At 34.5% G+C, this 20559-nt stretch overlaps 1 protein-coding gene across 1 annotated transcript in view; it reads left to right on the top strand.

The window, feature by feature from the left end:
• Positions 1-836: 836 nt before the first annotated feature.
• Positions 837-20559, top strand: part of LOC149085452 (Kv channel-interacting protein 4-like) — a 161590-nt gene continuing 141867 nt past the window's right edge. The window contains exon 1 of the mRNA XM_089233954.1: positions 837-924. Within this exon, the coding sequence (XP_089090080.1) occupies positions 903-924 (22 nt within the window). The 5' untranslated portion in view covers positions 837-902. The remainder of the gene's footprint in view (positions 925-20559) is intronic.

Raw genomic sequence — 20559 nt, 5'->3', positions numbered from 1 at the left:
GGTTATTAAAGTCATCTGTAACAGAGTAAGTAAAGTCGTCTGCACCACTCAAGTGATGGGGGAACTGCACCGTGGCTCACTTAAGTGATCCGTGAATATGTTGCTTAGTTAATTTTTACAAAATTAGGTTTGAGGTTGCGGGCCACATCAGATGACTCCGACATTTTGGTAGCGGGATATGGGTTGAGAATGTATGTTTTATGAAGAGCACAACTTTCAATGCACAGAATACTGTAGCATTTATTATGAATAATCGTAGAGAGAGATTATGTGTGATATGAATAAATGAGTCTCGTTTTGTAATGAACTTATTTTATCAGGAAATTTTCTTCCTATATGCTGGATTTTGAAGTTACGCCGCTGCTATTGTTTTGCATACAACACAGCGTCAACAGCTGTTAAAAGATGAATACGACAAAATATTCCGCCGGTGACTTCCAGAATTTGCTATCGTCACCGTATTATGCAGGATGAAGCATTATTTTAATGACTTATTAACGCATTACACGACTGATAATCTACTTATGTGATCTCGATGAAACGTATGCTGATGAGTACATGTGAGATGGGAAAGGACGGCATCACCTGTTGCTGTATTGAGGGTTCACATCGCGATCAACCGCGGGAGGCAGTGTGTGACACGGGGTGTGTTCCAGTCTCTTTCTCTCTTTTCTATATATATATACAGTATATTTCGCATCTTTTTCCCCCACTTGGAGTGTGCTCGTTCGCTTGCTTACGCCACTGAGTGTGTGTGCGTGCGCAGTTTCCTAGGCTAGCACACCACCGGCTTCTTGAAGAGCAGTTTGAGGAGCGCGCCGCTGTCAAAATATAACGAAGCGCGTGAGACTGAGCACGGTGCTCCTCTCACACTCGAGTTTGCATTCAGCTGGGAATGAGCTATGTTCGGAAGCAAGAAGAAAGGTAAGCTCAAGCACCTGTTTCCCGTACCGCTTCTTTGCTCGTCTTTCAAACGTTTAACTAATGTCTAGCCGGTTGTCTCAGAATTTTATTTAATGATCCGATCTCCGATATAGTGACTAACTTTTTCTTTAATGTAAATTATTTTAAAAAAAAGAAAAAAGTGTTATATAATTTTTTGTTTCATGTACATGTGATTCATTTGATTATCAGTTATTCAGTATCTCATACGGAATTTATTTTTATGTTATTAAAATACTTATACATGTGATATGGGTGCATAGTTTTTCGTTGTAATATTTTATTTTTAACATACATTATGAATGAATTGCTATTCTATGACAAAAACCTCAAGATAGACTTCAAATGTTTATTATACTTTGACTTATTTCAAGAATTTTATGAAATGATATATCGTCCCCCTTATGCCAGAAACATGAATGTAAAAATTTCAAAAACTTAGGAAATGACGTTTGAATGTTACCCATATATTTTTCTACGTATGTTATTTACCTAAAATGTTTTGTAACATGTGTTTCAATAGTTCCGGTAAAACTTAGTAAAACAAGTGATCCAACCAGTTGATAAAAGTGAAAAACAAAAAAGTGAAAATTTGCATATTCATGTCTCTGGCATTTGGAGGGAATTCATTAGTCAAATATGAAAAAATATGTACTACACGAAACTTAATAACGATTTTGAAAATAAAATAAATAAATAAATATAAATAATAATAAAAAATATAAATAATTATAAAATGAATAAATGTATACAAAATAAAATATATATACGTACATATTTTATTGGAAATGCATTCAATCTCATATTTTGAGAAATTTTCCTTTCTTGAAGAACGAGAAAATTCAAAGAACTCTTTGTGCTTTGATTAGTGTAAGGATATTGAAAATTATTATTTTGCATTTGAAAACTATTCACAAGCTAAACTTTATAACATTCCATGATAGCGGGGATTATACAGGGCGTATAACATTTTACTGGCGAACTATTGATACTAGAGGCATACTTCCAATTAGGAAAAGTACTCAAATAACGTGTATTACTCAGATATGTCATTCATGTTGTGAGGGGTTTGAGTAGTTATTAAAATAAAAAAGTTAACTTTTTTTTATACAGTCCCCGTGTGCCCAAAAACTTAACTAGAAAGTTGTTGCCCTGTCTCTCCTGATGCCAACTAAAAACATTCCACGTTTCTAAGTGCAATATTCACTGAGATAATCAAATTCGAAAAATGGAGTAAAGTTGCGAAAAAAAACAGCCTTAAATGTGGATATAAACCATTTTACATTTCTGAGTACTACACGTTATTTGGATACTTTTCCTAACTGGAAGCCTCTAGGATCAATGGTCCGCCAGTAAACTCACATACGCTCTGTTACCTATGCACCCTGTATATTTTATTATAACAATATATAACGCAGAGAAAATAGTAGGCTAGAGACTGCTGTTCAAAATTTTTCTAATATTCAAATATTAATATGAGTATCAGTTTTCACTTTTTTTTAAAGTGTTCATTTTTCTCAAAAACGAATTTTGGAAAAAGAAAAAAGTAACTGAAACTGCTGCTTTTCTCTATCTTCTAAAATTTAAGACAATTTGTTTGTTTTTTTTTGATAAAAATTTATCATTATTTGTTTATTTTCCACAACTGCGAAAAACAAGAAAGTGAAACTATGTCTTGACTTTTGAAAATTACGGTAGTTTGATTTGATATCTTTTCAATTAAATAGGTTGCAAAAATACTTTTTTTGCTATATATATATACTCTATTCTCTTTTGCTACTATTAATTTATGAAAAACAGACCAGGTTATATCGAAAATGCTACTGGTGGAAGAATTTCTTACTTTCTTGGTTACCTTTTGACATTCTGTAGATTGTAGAAAGCTTTGTGTGGTAAAAGCATTCTTTGTCTCAAAAAAAGAAGAGTTCAATTTTAAGCCTAGTCCCTATATTAAATAGAAATTATGCAGCTTTTTGTTTCGAATGCCTCAGAAAATAAGAAATAATAATAATAATAATGGTTCCCCAATTTTTTGTTTCGTTATTTATCGTTATATGCTAACTAAAGAGTATTTTCGTACAATTTTCGAAAAAATGGGAAGGCAAAATTCCACGCAATTTGAAAAAAAAGCCATAGTTGAAATAATTCAATTTTTTATTGTTGAATGTTTTTGTTTCAAGACGTAAAAATAACTTGTCACGCAATCTCGTCGTTTTGCTATAAATATTTTTGTCTTACTAATGAAATTATTTGACGAAATTTCCTGCTCTTTACCAAAAGATTTTAATTAATTGTTGGCTAAGAATAGAATTTGTTTTGAAATCGTAGCACATTTATAGAGGTGTTTTTCAAAAAATTGTGTTTGGATTTGATAGATTAAATATTCATTTTCATTAAGTTTAAGAAAAAAATGGTTTAAATTCCTGGAAAGTAATTTTTTTTAGAAATGTATAACTTATTATTGAATGCTTTTAATTAAAGTTGAATAATTATTCCTCTCAACGAAGAGATTAATTGAAAAAATTAAAGCTATATTAATGCAATTAAAAAAATATTTTATGTTTTTGAACATGTTCTTCTTATTTCCATTATCCAAGCATAGAAATCTATGACTATTCAGCATAGATATTATAGAGAATATTTACATACTCATTCGAATTTTATGAATATATTGATTAAGATATATCGACTTCTTTATTATTTAAATGTGAGGAATAAATTCGAAATTTAAGCAGTTTTGTAGTAGAACACTTTTTATTGTTGCTATCAGTTGCTTTGATGGTCCACACGAGTGAAGTGATTATAGGTCATTTTGAAAAAAGTTTAGAACATGAATCAAAAATTAAGCACCATTCACTAATATGAATGGATGAAAAGTGTGTTATTTTATGCCATGTTGTTTTTTTTATTTTTAGTTAAAAAATAGTTACACGTAAATCAGATCGAAATGATAATATTGAATGGGATCAGAATTTATTTCTTCAGAAGCATCAAAATCATACCCTTCTATAAAATAGTTAGTTTTGAGTGCGTATATTGGCAAAACCATTAATCAGATAAATGAAGGAGGAAAAAAAAACTATAATTACGCACTTGAAAAGAATTTGTTCGCCATTCTTCAACTCTAATCGATACAAATAATTGATTTTTGTTTATTACAGTTGTAAAGTAAAAATTTTTTCTTACCAGGTTTTAATTGACGTTTTATCATTTGTGTGTTTTGTATCTTCCAATCGTGAAACAATTTTTCATCTTTTTTTGTGTAGAAGGATATCAACATTTATAACACGAAATAAGTATATAAGCCAAACTTATCACTATATATACTACTAAACCACCACACATGTATACTTTAATTAATCGTACTGAACAATTTCACAATCATAATGTTTTATGCGTGTAAATATAAGACATTAAAGGAATTGATTGATTAAGTGATTTAAGTATCGAACAATTAGCCTACCTCAACTTGAAAACTGATAACATCTTGCATTCCATCTTAGTCATATTTAAAAAAAACCCGAACAAAAGAAAATGAAATTTTCGGAGTTTTCATTGACTCAAGTTTTCGGCATTGAAAAAGTTCAATTGCCGCTTACAATTACGATGAATTAAGGTAGATTAACTTTCGAAAATGGGTTACTGATAGCACTATGTGGTATATGGGTTGAACAAAACTGATTTTCGATCAACAGGTCATCGAAACACGAAACAATGTGAATAAAGAAACCCACGTTGAAAGATTATGTTCGGATATGTTCAATAGACACTGTTCTCATCATTCATTCCAGTGGGTTACAACCCTATGAACGGGCACTTTTTCGAATATTCCTCATCTCGTGATTCCTCATATGAATTTCTCGTAATAAAGTTACAAATTATAGCTTCACGAATTAATTTCTAATTCTTGTGGCTCATTCAAATCCACGGCTTATTGAATAATTATTTTTAACCTCGTGCGCGGTTTTAATGAATTTTTAAAAAAAGTTTTTTATGTTTTTTTTTAAATACAAATACAAGGCCACAACAGTCAAAGTGCCCAGCGAGGTGGCTGAGCAAAAGATGCCCATAGCAAGTATGGATGTCATATATATTTCTAAAATACAACAACCCAGTTAAAAATGCAATCACAAAAATTATAAACAATATATATATATATATATACACATAAAATATTATAAAATGCCCATAAAATGTATTTATGGTTGTCTTATTCTAAGTATGGATAGCTCCTCGATTTACCCCAACATGTTTATCGTATTTTTTTTAAAACGTGTCAATTGTGTTAGAATTTACTACCTCCGGGGGTAAGCTATTCCATTTATTAACAACCCTATTGGAGAAAAATTTCCTGTGACACCATAACCCAGAATTGTCCCTTACCAAACGATACTGGTGTCCCCTTGTAGAAGCAGTTGATTAAAGGTGAATTAATAAATCATGGTCCATCCTATCCATACCATTGAAAATTTTGAACACTTCGATCATATTTTCCAGACACCTGCATTCATCCAATGTGAACATATTCAAAAAATGAAGTCTCTCTTCATAACTCAAGCACCGTGTGCCAACAAGGACACGCGGAGCTCTTCTCTGCACCCCTTCAAGCAAGTCTATGTCCCTCTGTAGGTATGGTCTCCAAAAACCTTACAGCATACTCCAGTCAAGGACGAACTAAGCCTCGGAAGAGCGGTAGAACTTTAGGAGAACGTGAGACCTTTTTGAAAATGGAACCAAGCATTCTCTATTCGCTTTTTTGACCACCGCTGAGTAATGTTCAGAAAACTTAAGCCACTCGTCAAAGAGAATTCAAAAATCGGTGACCCTAGTTCCATCCGGGATAGTGACACCATTCAACTCGTAAGAGAAACGTGGGGTGTTCGAACCAAAATGAGCGACTATGCTACGCTAAACTTCATGCTCCATTCATTTACCCATGTTCCAATCCGTTTCAAGTGGGTCTGGAGCAACCCCCTATCGCTTTGATTCCCAACTACCCCCATTAGCTTCACGTCATCTGCGAATTTACTAACAATCCCATTGATTTTTATTACGGTTACATTTTTTTCACTCCAGAATGATGCCTAATGTTTAGTCAGCATAGTACATTTGGGTAATATGATATAGCCAGATAATATGGAATATCAGGGTTTCTCTGCCTTTAGGCATGGCCTTCAAGTGGAGTAGTGGTAAACTACTTCTATATATAAATGGCCTCCGATGCTATATAGTCAGTGTCACCCCGTTGTCCTCATCATCACGGCTGCTATAGAGAATATTTGTTTTTCCACTTCCAGAAATTTTTATTCAGCCAAGTTTCCAAATGTTTGTTAATTAAATGTGGAAATGTGCCCAATAATTTGAAACTAAGCACAGTGTACATCACAAGTGTTGAACTTTATTGTGCTGTGATCATTTTTAACGAGCAGTTCTCTCCGGTTAGACGGAATGATATTTTTTCATAGATGGTGTATGGATAATATGGAGTACTATATAAGTATTATCTGAGTTGGGCCATACAATCTCTCTTCAAAATGGAAAGTTTAATAAGATGAAAGAGAAAAGGGGTTTAGAAATAAATGTGTGTCCTGTTCTGTGGGCCCAACTTGACTGTTTTGGGGCAGAATAGGACGATTGCAATTGTGACTCTTGTAAATAGACTAAGATAACACCGCATCATCAACTACAAAAATTAACGCCAAAAGCTTCATTTCCCATTGCCATAGATTTATTTAAAAACATTTGATCAATTCGAATTAGTTTTCTTCATTTTGAGCTCCCTATTGCCCACTAAAATGATATTTTTTTAAATGCCCTTTTTTAGTTATGATACTGTATGTATTTTAAAATACGATACACTCGTCAATGTAAAGACAAACAAATTCTATAGAAATAAAAGTGGTAATCCATATTACCCGAGGGTCTACATTATTATAAAACCCTCAATGAAAATTTAAACCTAAAAAATTGAGTTCCATTCAATGGAACTGCTTTATCAGACTCGTTGAATGAAAATACTGTGGTGTATACGAATCGTTGGCGTTTCCCTCGGAAACTTTTTCTCAAGCCATTTTTCTGGGTGAAGATTATTTACAGAAAACTACGGTTCTTTTATTTATGTGTTTCATTGTATGTAAATGAAATTGTTTATTTCTACAAAAGTATGCACACACACACACACACACACACACACACACACACACACACGACTGGTTTCCTACATAATATTTAACTTATGTTACTAAAAATAGGTTTATTGTAAAATGAATTTTTTTAAACGCTTCACCAGAAACCTTCTTTTTTAAAGTCACCCCTCTTTTACAGTCGGATTGTTTTGTCCACCGGTGTCCGCAAGTGAGTTTATTGTACTAGTGATTTTTTCTCAGCAGACGTATCACAGTAGGGCCGCAGTATCTACTGATTCGGTATCTTGTGTTTTCAGTTATCCGTCGTTCGAAAAATGATGCGATTGTGCATAGTGCAAGCTCGTAATGCATAAGCGTGAAACCTTTTCAAATTCTATTTAACCCTTTGAGGACCACTTTGTATTGTCTACAGTATTCAATGAAATTACTTGATAAATATAGTCTAGGCCTCTCTTATGAATGCGGAATATGGTGAGAAATTTTTTTTTGCATCCCTGAGGGAAGGTTGGTGGGGGTTTAGCGGTGTAACCACCGCCCCTGACAACATGATATTGATAAATTTTCAAGATGTTAGTTTTACATCAAAAGAATAAATATAGTGATAATTATTTATAATTTCATTGATAAATATTAATAAAAAATGAAAACTTTCAAAATCTTTTAGGTTATTTAAAAATATAATGACAAAAAAAAAATCGTTGCTTTTTTCTATTTTTCTTTCTCCTACCCCTTTAATATGTTAAATGTGTAGGCATGCGAACTTTTTCGCTTGTGAGCTATATTTCACTTCATACGCCGCACTTCGCAACTCGCTCGCTCATTTACCCGCTCTCCCACTAACTCGCTCATTCTCTCACGGACTCGGTAGCTTCATGACGAACTGTTGTCGGTGAAACTAAAATTTTCAATTCGACCCTCTCGGGATTTTAAACCTGTTGGGATTTTGACCTGTCGGGAATATGACCCAGACCCATGTCCTACTACTGATGCTGGAAAAAAATTAATGGAATAAAGGGAATATAAAGATGAGTTTAATTTTCTCCATCAGCAAAACTGGTAAAAGATAGCCTCAGCTTCTTATTGTTTAAATTCATGCTTGAGTTCAAAAACTGTGTAAAGTTATCTCGTTTTAAACATCCAATTCTTGCACATAAAACCTCTTGTGTGATAAAAAACATTTTCAAAAACTGGCTCATGAAACTAAAGCTTCAAAAAATGAAATAAAAAATAGGACTCCTTTTTTTAGGGAAATGTTAGAGGAGACGTAATTTTCAACAAACTTTTCATTACTTACATATTTATAATTAAAGGGTTCCTCGCTCACTTATTCCCTCACTATTTCGCTCACCCGCTCACGGACTCGGTAGGTCTCTCGCTCAACCATTCGCTCATTCACTCGCCCGCCCACTCGCCCGTTCATTCACTCGCTCGTCCAGTCAGTCATTCCCTCACTCGCTCGCTCACTTACCCACTCTCTCACTCACCCGCTCACTCACTCAGTAACTCACTCTCTCACGGACTCGGTAGCTTCATGACGAACTGTTGTCGGTGAACTTTCCGTCGATGAATTGCTGGTTGGTGAATTTTCATAGAGGGGAAATGCATGGCGGTGAATTGCTGGTCGGTGAATTTTCCGGACACGAGCGGGAAAATGTTCTAAGCTTACGTTAACGTTACCGAACATTTCATTGAGTACAGGGGATTAACATTTTATTCAAACCTATGTAAATATCGTTAACATTTGTGACATACGTGAATAATTTTTATTCTAATTATAATTCAAGTTTTAAGTCTGTCCGAGGACCACCTATCTCACATTCGCGAACCACTTCCAGTCCGCGGACCATAGGTGAGAAACGCTGATTTAAGCGGATTCCGCTAATTAAACTCGAGTATTTATCGTGTATCGGTTATAACGAATATCAGATATTGCGAATGTTTTCCGCATTCCCGTGGGATTTTGTTGTTGTCAGGCACGATTGTATAAATATAATTGAATTGTTTTAATTGGTGGCAGAGAGATCTGACTCTTAATCGATGTGTGTGTTCTTAGTTTACCTAATCCAATTTGTTATACACATCATGGTTCAGTATTACGTTCAACTTCACGCCTTATGAGTATTATAAAATGAAATGTTTTATAAATTTTTTTTGAAAACCAGATAAAATTCTCGGATGGGATAGATTGTCTCCTCCTTAGTCGAAACAAACTAAAGAAATGACCATTTTTCATTGTAAAACTACTCTTGTAGAATTTCTACGGGCTAGTATAGGGGGGTAATAATCAGACAAGAGTACTAATATGGCTTCCAGAATAAGAAAAAATGCTTGTCCTAAACTTACCCCGTAATGTGGGGTAACTTTAAGACAACTGAATTATGTCTCTTCCTATTTATTGTATAAATATTTTTAAATAATCAGGCATTGTAAGCAAGCTGAGGGTTATAGCTATATTTTCTGCCAGAAATCATGTTGTTAAGAAATACAGTACGGATACTATATTCAAAATTGTGCAATACTTATACTAAAATTACTCCAGTTTATATATTATATGTCAGGGGCGTCGGAACTGTTTCGAACCTGTGGGTGCCCGTCTTGAGATTCATATAGGAAATTTCGATTTTTGAATCAATTCTGTGGGTGCTCGAACCCGCTCTACAAACTTCCGTGGGTGCTCGAGCACCCACAGCACCCCCGGCTCCGACGCCACTGTTATATGTTATAGATAGTTTTTATATTGATTTTATATCTTTATTAAATTATCACAAAAAGTTGCTCTCATTGGATTTAAATCAGTGTGAGAAATGATCTTGTATTTTCTTAGAAAGTTTGCGTGTCTCTGTTCTTCCGGTTTTGTTTGTATATAACTACAGGATGTAGACATTTTTATTTGAGTCAAGATTCCAAGTTGGCACCAGTAATTTGGCTCCGTAAATTAAATTGAATGAAATTCATATTACAAAATTATTACTCGCACAACTATATTGCCCTTAAGATAAAGTAAAACTTCGGTCATCCCTTTTAATGTCGTTCGGCCAATAGCGTCACTTTTTTTATTGGTATATTAGTGAGTTTGGATTATTCGTTTTTAAGTTACAACGCTTAAAAAGTCACTTTTATCGGAGCCCAGGGTTGACTTTATACCGAGGTTTGACTATACTGAAAACATAAAATGTATTTCTTTGCATCTTATGATATACATCATATATCATGATCTTTTACAGCAGACTTCTTGTGCTGTAAAATGAGACTGCATTTTTTTCTTCTCACTTCTTTTATTTCAGCTATAAGACATATAAATTTTGAGTTCAATAAGTTTTTGCGTGTTAATTAAACATTTAATTCCAGCAATTTCGAAAATTTAAAATTAGAAAAAAAATTAAAACCATGATAGTTTTATTTCAAAGCCACATGTACGTACCCGAAAAGATGCAGTTTGCCAAACCCCTGGACAAATATACAGGATGATTATAATTGAAGTCGCGATTTCAAAAGCTGTAAAATAGGAACCTCTGGTCAGAGTGACATGGAAATTTGCATCAATATTCTTAAAGCAACGGAATTTTATAATTATTGTTTGACGGAGGGGAAAAAAAACTTAATTTACCATTAGGTAGCGTTGCATTCGTGAAATACTGGCAATTCACTCGCAGAATGATTATAGTTTGCATTTTAGGAAACATGACAATTCCACCAGTCAACCATTCTGGTAACATAACAATCTATAATTAACATCGCAAAATTTCATAACTCATGGAAACACTAGAAGAATGAAGTGACAACACAAACACCTACGACTTGCACAGGAAATGTTCAACATGTCCACCGTATTCTGCTACGAGTTTGAAGCTCAAAGCTGCATGTTCCACAATAGATCGGAGTGTGTGTTCTACAAAAATTGGGTGGTAATGCAGTGGAGGTATTTCCAGACACAGGGGTACAACGGAAACGGTGACCACAGAAAAAGGTTGCCAACGCAGGGAGTCCCATATGGAGTTGTTAGCACACCAGCCTCTCGATGAGTATAAAAAAAGGTGTGCTGTTTGGAATCGGCACTAAATTGTAGGTCCTGGTCTAATTAGCTTTCGTGTGCAGAAAATAACCGTGGTGTGACTAAATGATCAAATGAGCTGTGGGAGTACCTCAAAAATGTTGTATACAGTAGTCAAGTTGCAAACTTGATTGAGTTGGAAGTCCGCATTATGCACCACATCCACAGCATTACCACCGGCACACTGATCTATTGTGGAACAAAACACTTTTTACAATTCCAACTCTGTGTTTCTTTCCACATGAACTGTATATTGAAAATTTCTTGCGTCAGTCGTAGGTTTGGTGACTTCATTTTTATGCAGTTTTTGTGAATTCTGAAATTTTGCGATGTTAACTGAATTATCATTTTGCCCTGAATGAATATTGTTTTTATTTCGTGAGAGAATTTCTCAGTGTTTCACGAGTACAACGTCACTTATTGGCACATTTTTAAGTTTTTTATTTTCCCCCGCGAAACAACATTCCTTTTCTGCAGGAGTATTCACGCAAATTTTCAAGTTATTCTGACCACTGGTTCTTACGTTACAGCGTTTCGAAGTCGCAACTTCAATTATAATCACCCTGTATACTTATATAAAATGAAGATATGTAGTCCGGACTTGTGGTATGAAATCATTGTTTTCTTAACGTCACCCTGCTTCTAGTGAAAATTTCCCTTGATGAAGTGTTTAAATTTTATCCATTTTTGAAGTCAACCCATTTTTAATATCGTTTTAATCGAGTCTTGTGGAATACCCTTGTTAAATGACATGGCTGTACATTACAATAAAGACTCGCGTGTAAACTTTCATGAAGATTCATGTGAAATAAATTTTTATTTAAAAAAAAAAAATCTGTATTGAATATAATTATGGGAAGGGTTTCATTAAAATGAACTAGTTCTGAGGATCTGATGTGTTTATTTACATTGATAACCCATACAAGTCTCTGTTTTATGTAAATATTACTTTTGAAAATGGATTATGTGATTTATGGAAATTTTTTCGCAGTTTCTTGTTGCTTACGAATCAAAACTTCTTATTTCTCTGTTTCGTATTCCGATTTATTTTGATGAAATGAATGCAGGGAAAACTTTGAATATTTTGACTGGACGGGGGGATTTTGTGGACTTTTCAGGAAATGCACGTTCTGGAGTAGCTCCAATTAAGATTTGCGAGGGATTCGAAAAAAAGGCTTGAATAAATGGCTTCTGCTTTTATCGTTCTGCCCCACTTATTCCCATAAGGACATTCCGTTTTTATGACCCTGTAAGAAAAGAGTATGGCGCCAAAAGTTTCGGTAAAAAAAACACTAGCATTTTCTATTTGTGTGTCTCCTAGTTTTATTTTTGCTTTTTAAAAGGGTGTTATTTCATAGATGTTTTAGACTCTTCCGTATACATATTTCCAACCGTTCAATTCTGGGAACAAAACCTTCAAGTATTGCGAATACAATTTAAGTATGTTAAACAGCATAGACGAAATACGCAGATGTTTCCAGTGCATGGAAATTCCGAATTTATACACAGCTTGTGACGTGACTCCAATCAATCAAGTCATGCCGACAAATTTCGTGGATGTTTCCGATGCGCTTGCTCAATGCCGCTCAGAATATACTATGAGCTTCAACTCGAAGTTTTGTATTGGGGATATGTACCTTAGGGGCTCTCTCTCGCGCTCTCAAAACATCTAGAATGTGCCACGCAATGGAAACTGTGTACCGGAAATAACTCGGGTAATGAAGAGGAAACTATATGAGTTCAGGTCGGTGCTTTGCTATAACTCCGGGCGAATCAACGTTTTAATTCAATCACCGAGGCGTGATTGAAAATCTCGGAAATGCCTTCAAAATATTCAGTCATAAGGAAAACTCCTGAATATCTCTTCCTTAGGTTATTCAGATATTTTGTTAGTTTGAAAGACATATTCTATAGGAAATTATATCAGTTTCATTTGTTATTCACATGAAAAAATACACGAGCGTTATACAGCTCACATACATGAACGATAACTCGAATTTATATCCATAGAAAAATTCACATTCTTACGAGATATAACTGTGCATACACAGGGTGTTCTAATGAGGCATTTATCCCAACCACCATTCAGTGTAGGGGTATGGGTCTAATTTAAAAAACGCTCAAAATGTGTACAGGAATCGCCCTGTACCAGTTTCAAGAGTGAAAATACAGTGGATCATAAAATAGCAAAATCTAAAATTGTGTATGATCCCCCTGTCCTCTAATTTCCAATTAGAAAGTTGTTGCCTTGTCTCACCTGAGGCCCACAGATAAGTTATATATTTCTAAGTGGAATATTGGCTGAGGTATTTGAATGCAAAAAATTCGGATTAGTTGAAGTTAGAAAAAACAACATAAATGAAGGGAAAGTAGCATTGTCCGTTAGTTTATGCTGTTTCCTTCCAGTTTTCCTCCAATTTTTGAAGTCAAATATCTCAGCGCGAATGGTGCACTTCGAAACATGGGATTTTTTTTGTTGGCTAACTCAATGATCTTAGTTAAGATGTCAACCCCCAAATTAAGTAATTAATTATTGTTTTCTTTTTAAGGGTATTTTGAGATACAATAAACACAAATCAATCAAAAATGTTTTTTAATAGACAGTTTTGGCTCAGGTTTGAACAGGGTATTTGGTTCTCAAATACAACAAGGAATACGAATTACCATTGTGTATGGCTTTTATTGATTTTGAGAAAGCGTTTGACTCTGTTTTCACATTGGCTGTTATTAAAGCCTAAAATTAACTCATACTAGGGGATTTCAATTACCCGGGTATTGATTGGGAGAACCTTTCATCTGGAAATCAGTATGAAAGAGACTTTCTTAAGTTGGTGCTCGAAAATTTTTTGTATCAGCATGTATCAGAAGCCACTAGGGGTACTGCTATTTTGGATTTAGTTCTTACTAGTTCTGAGGATCTAGTTGAACATGTTTCGGTGGGGGAAGAGTTTTCTTCCAGTGATCATCGTATCGTCAGATTTCACTGTAACTTTTCCTCGGGTAAGGTTGATAACAAAAGATTGGTTCCTTGTTTTCGGAGAACTAACTTTGATGTTTTGCGAAGAAGGTTAGCGGAAGTTTTCAAAGACCGGTTGGAATCAGTAGGGGTGGTAAGTCAATGGGAAGAATTTAGTACGAAGCTGTCCTCTGTTTTGCACGACGTCATACCCTTTGTTCGAAAAAAGCGTGTTTGTACATCACACCCTCTATGGTTCACGGATAGCGTGCGGAACCTTTATCTTGAAAAGAAAAGAGCATTCAGAGAGTATAAAAGTGGACGAGGTGACCTATCATTGTTTACTGATAAAAGAAGACTGTTGAAGAAAGCGATAAGGGATAGTAAAAAGCAAGTTGAATCTAGGTTGGCAGATAACATTGGCTCTGACCCAAAATCATTTTTTCGATACGTCAATAATGGATGTAAGGGGACAGTTGGCCCCCTCTCGATAGGAGGCTCAAAAGTAGAGAGCAATGTAGGCATGTGTAGTGCTTTCAATGACTTTTTCGCGTCGGTTTTTAATGGAGATAATGATATTCGATATACGGGTGTTGCATGGGGTAATAAAACGCTCAACGATATTCAAGTGGAAGACGTGGAGGTCCTAAATCTTCTAAGAAATGTATGTGCAAGCAAAGCACCAGGACCAGATGATATCTATCCCAGGGTTCTCAGGGAAGGTGCTAATGAATTGTTGGGGCCAGTCGCACAGATATACAGGAGTAGTGTTGCTGAGGGTATCGTCCCGAGAGATTGGAAACTGGCTAACGTTGTTCCGATATTTAAGAAGGGTAGTAGAGAAGTGGTGTCTAATTATCGTCCAGTGAGTTTGACGAGCTCCCTCTCGAAAATTTTGGAAATTATCATCAAAAGGCAGTTTGTGAAGTGGATAGACGAGAATAATGTATTGTCGGATAATCAGCATGGGTTCAGGAAGGGGAAGTCATGTGTAACTAACCTCCTTTGCTTCTATGATTACGTGACTAAGGCTTTGGGTAAGAGCAAAAATGTCGACGTTGTTTACCTTGATTTCCAGAAGGCATTCGATCGGGTCCAACATGGCAAACTCTTGAAGCGTTTACACGAGATTGGAATAGGGGGCAACTTGCTGAATTGGATAGAATCGTGGTTAAGAGATAGGTCGCAACGAGTTATGGTGAACGGGGAATTCTCTGGTTGGACAGACGTCACAAGTGGAGTTCCTCAGGGAAGTGTCCTTGGCCCCATACTTTTTTCACTTTTTATCGATAAACTCGATCAGGGTATCGATGGAATTACTAGCAAATTCGCAGATGATGTGAAGCTAATGGGGGTAATCGGGAATGAAAGCGATAGGGAGTTGCTCCAGACCAACTTAAACAAGATTGCAGCATGGGCAAATGAATGGAGCATGACGTTTAGCGTAGATAAGTGCATGGTCGCTCATTTTGGTTCGAACAACCAACGGTTCTCTTACGAGTTGAATGGTGTCACTATCCCGGATGCAACTAGAGTCACCGATTTGGGAATTCTCATTGACGAGCGACTTAAGTTTTCTGAACATTGTTCAGCGGTTGTCAAAAAATCGAATAGAATGCTTGGTCTCATTTTCAAAAAGGTCTCTTCGCGTTCTCCTAAAGTCATTCTTCCTCTTTTTCGAGGCTTAGTTCGTCCTGGACTGGAGTATGCTGTAAGGTTTTGGAGACCATACCTACAGAGGGACATAGACTTGGTTGAAGGGGTGCAGAGAAGAGCTACGCGTGTCCTTATTGGCACACAGGGCTTGAGTTATGAAGAAAGACTTCATTTTTTGAATATGTTTACATTGGATGAACGCAGGTGTCGAGGAGATATGATCGAAGTGTTCAAAATTTTCAATGGGATGGATAGGATGGACCATGAACTTTTAGTACACCGCCAATCGACTGCTTTTACAAGGGGACACCAGTATCGATTGGTGAGGGACAATGCAAGGTTATGGTGTCGCAGGGAATTTTTCTCCAATAGGGTTGTTAATAAATGGAATAGCTTACCCCCGGAGGTAGTAAATTGTAACACAATTGACACGTTTAAAAAGAAATACGATAAACATGTTGGGGTAAATCGAGAAGCTATCCATTCTTAGAATAAGACAACCATAAGTAATCTTTATGGGCATCGTATAATATTTTATCATGTGTATATATTGTTTGTAATTTGTGTTAATTGCATTTTTAATTGGGTTGCTGTATTTTTGAAACATATGACAACCATATTTTTATGGGCATCTTTTTATCAGCCACCTCGTTGGGCATTTTGCCTGTTGTGGCGTTGTATTTGTATTTGTATTTATATAAAGCTCTAGATGAAATTGGAGTAGAGAAAACTTACATAAATATCATTAAGAAAATGTATGACAAAGCAACTGCAACTATTCGTTCGGATAAACGAAAAGCAAGGGAACTAGTAGAAATGGTACAAGAACTGGCAAAGGCAAGTATGCACGTGGATTTGAAAATGAATCTGCAAAAGACTAAAGTTATGTTCAACTCTGCTTTTAAGAAGAAGATCCTGCTCAACAACATAGAGATAGACGAAAGCTATGCATACCTGGGACAAGAAATTACCATGGACAACACAAACATTAATGAAATAAACAGGAGAATCAAGATTGGCCAGATAGAGCACTTTCGGCAAAAAACCAATTTTGAAGAGCCACATGCCATTATGCCTGAAAAGAAAAAGTGTTTAACCAGTGTGTGCTACCAGCAACGACTTATGTAGCTGCAACATCGACACTCACAAGCAAGACGATTCAAAAGCTACAGAGAACTCACAGGGGCATGAAAAGATGTATGCTAGGCATCACAAGGAGAGACAAAAAAACCAATCACTTGGATAAGGAGCCACACAAAGGTATACAGTATAATATCATGGAAAGAATTAAATGTCTAAAATGGAAACGGGCTAGGCATATTGGAAGAAGACGGGGCAACAGATGGACCACAAGTATTCTGGATTGGTACCCCCGTGGTGTTAAACGTCCGAAAATGCGTCTCCAAAAAAAGATGGATCGACGACATCCGAAAAGTGGCTGGAGCCAACCGGATGGCAAAAGCATCAGACAGAGTAAAGTGGAAAAATTTAGATTAGACCTTCATCCAGCAGTCAATTGAAAATGATGATGATGATTTGGTTCTAAAAAAGTAATTTTATTCTTAATCACTTTGTGTGTGTGCGATCAAGGACATAATAGTGTAAATGCTATTACGCTATTACGTCCAAACGCAATTCAAACAAGTCTATCTATTTTCTTTCCTCTCTCCTCATCACCACGAAACATTTTTTCAACCCTATGAAAAAAAGTAGTTCTTTTCACCTCTCTGTGATGAGGAGGTAAAAAGCTTCTACTCTCTAAGGTTAAATAGGTTCTACTATATACATGTACAGAAGAGGGGAAAGAGAACAGGTAGGTCAGGGTGAAAAGAGAAATATACTTTGTACCTACTCTCTCTTATCTGTAAGTATTACAGATGAGAGAGAGAGAGTATAGTAATATATATATATATATATATATATATATATATACTGTTTTCTCCTTTCATTTGTTTTTTCCTTACTTTTCTACTTTTTTCCCCTTCCTTTTCCAAACATGCTATTACGTTAGAACAAGGTTATCAAAACTTGTATCGTATTTATCGTTAGGTACCTAACTCAAATGGACCTAGTAAAGATATAGCAAAAATGAATTAATGAATGAAAATGAATTAATTTCCTTTCTTTTCAAAGGATCACATACCTACCTACCCCTTAAAGAAAAAAATTCGATTTTTTATTAGCGTATTGAAAACTTTGGCTTTTACTGGATTGCCTATTGAAAAGCGCATGCAAAAATTCCACTTGGAATGCGAGTTATGTTCAAAATTAAAAAAATGTAAACAAGGATTATTGTGTTGTGAAAGTTTTTTATGCCTTTTTGTAATTTCTTAAAACCACAATTTTCAACCACGCGTGCATGACAACTCAAAAAATAATTAACCGATTAATAAATTCATTGGTAGTTTTATTTCCGTTAATACAAAGATTCAAATGAACTATTAGATTTCAGACCACCAAAAAGTTTTGATTTATAAGAAAAATAAATTCATTATTTTTGAGTTTTTGAAAATTTAAATTTGAATTATATTTTAAATAAGAACGAGAGTCAATGATTCTTCGATCTTGTAGTTCATTTTATGAAATGAACATTTTTTTCCATTTTAATTGTGTGGTTAAATTGATGTCATGTAATTTCATCAAAGCCGTTTTTGATGTTTTTTTTTTAGAAATTTTGAATAAGTTGAGTGTTAAAGATATGTAAAATTTTATACTATATAGCATAGGATAGCATAGTTAATCAAAAATATGTGAAAAATTCTATTAAATCAATGGTTAATTAGTAATTTTTAATGATGCTTCAACTGGAGCAGTTTTTTCCCCATGTTAAAAGGTATGACACCCCTTAAAAGACATTTTGACATACAATAAGCACAAATCAATCAAAAAAAATTTTTTTAATAGTCAGTTTTGACTCATTTGTGAAGAGGCCGACAAATTTCCCACACAATTTAGATCTTGACAGTATAACATGAAAATGTGAACGTATTTAAAATTTTTATTTCAATTTTGTTAAATCCAGCCATCCTGCAATCGTTGACGTAGGCGTATGTGCGTTGGCGCTAAAAGACAATTATATATATATATATATATATATAGAAAATACTCTCTATATCCTCTTTTATTGGTAGAATTAGTGCGTTGGTAGTTTTTGTCATGTGTGTGTCTAAATAAATAACTCAACAGATCTTGTTTGGACTGAGGATTTATAAATTTGAATTATTTCTAAATAATTGAACTGTTAATTTAAAATTCGTTCAGGGATGATAATTTTTTTTTTGGTTCAGAAAATTAAAAAACTGCATTTTCATGAGAAATATGTGTGAGAAAGCACTTATATATCGGCCAGTATTTAAATATATGTAGAAGGATATACATACATATGTAAAAGAATTAATATAATATCATTTTTACCATAACATGTACATTAGATATAATTTTTTAAAATGATTTTTTTTACGTTTCATTCTTTGTCTTTAGTTTCGCTATTTTTCACGTTAATGGCTTTGTAATATAATGTTTTTAAGTTACTTAAAATTTTAAGAATTGGCTCGGTTTATGTTTTCTTTTATAATGTACTATACCGGAAGTAAATACGCGTGGCTGACTACGTTTTCTTGAGATGGTTATATATTTGGTATCACCCATGTCTTTGTCTTTAACCCAAAGTATAACCTTAAGCCGATTATTCCACAGCAAAAACGAAAAAGAAAGGTTTCTTTTCCTGCTGCGTATAGATCATGAATTTTCTATTATATATATATATATATATTATATTATATTTAATAGATATATATATATTATATATATTTATAGATATATATATAAATATATATTATATTTCTATTATATATATATAATATATATTATAATTCTTTTGTTCAAACTTTAATTTTTATGAAACTCCTTAATTTTTGCTGTCTTTGTTAAATTAAGTAAAATGCCATCTTTTTAAACAATTCAAATTATTCCAATAGGCTAATATGAAAATATACAGGACATCCATAGTTAAAGAACCCTATTTCAAAGCTGCTTACAGACGAAATAGTCATCAGAAAATTGTGAGATTTTTTTTAATGAAGGAATGGGGTTTCTTTCAGTGAAAAGATTAGTCCAAATATTGACGCCATAGAGCGTATTACTTTGAAAACATGTAGTATACATGAAAATTGTTTTCGACATCAGCAGCAGCTGTTATAAAACCTAGAAACATTCGCGGAGATCTTGTTTTCAATATACTTGATAACTGCTCTACGGAAATTTCGAACTTGGAAGGATATTCGAAAAAGGTGGGTTTTTTTGTTTTGGTGAGCGTTTGAAACATCTGGTAAGTCGTGACAACCCAAGAACTTTACCTGATCTTAGCATCGTTTCACGGCACGTGCTTAACATTTCCAATCACACACTTCGCTCAACTGTGGAACATGCCATCTTGCGATTTCAGATGGTAGCTGAAAATGACAGTGGTCATGTGGAACATGTTTTGTTGTAAAAGTGTGGCTAAATGTGTAATTTATTAATAAAACGCATTTGGTGGCAATATTTGGAACTATTTTTTTCACTGAAAAAAAAGTCATCCACAAAATTTCACAGTTTTCTATATACACTCATGCCCATAAATTAAGGATAATTCAGAATCACACGGAAATCGAAATCTAAAGTAAAAATTTCACCTGTAGAATTATCACACACATCTGCAAGAATGATATGCAAATTTCAGGAAGCCCCCAAATGATGCCGATGGTACGTCACAATGACGAGAGTGTAAGAGGGGAGTATATAAGGAATGGTGGAAAAGAAGTAAAATT

Source organism: Pholcus phalangioides, unplaced genomic scaffold (assembly GCF_987345545.1).
Source record: "Pholcus phalangioides strain wild (caught in Gottingen) unplaced genomic scaffold, Ppha-v1.0 ptg000007l_1, whole genome shotgun sequence".
NCBI lineage: Eukaryota > Metazoa > Arthropoda > Arachnida > Araneae > Pholcidae > Pholcus > Pholcus phalangioides.
The sequence above is the reverse complement of the archived record's forward strand: the minus strand, read 5'-3'. Positions and strand labels throughout refer to the sequence as shown.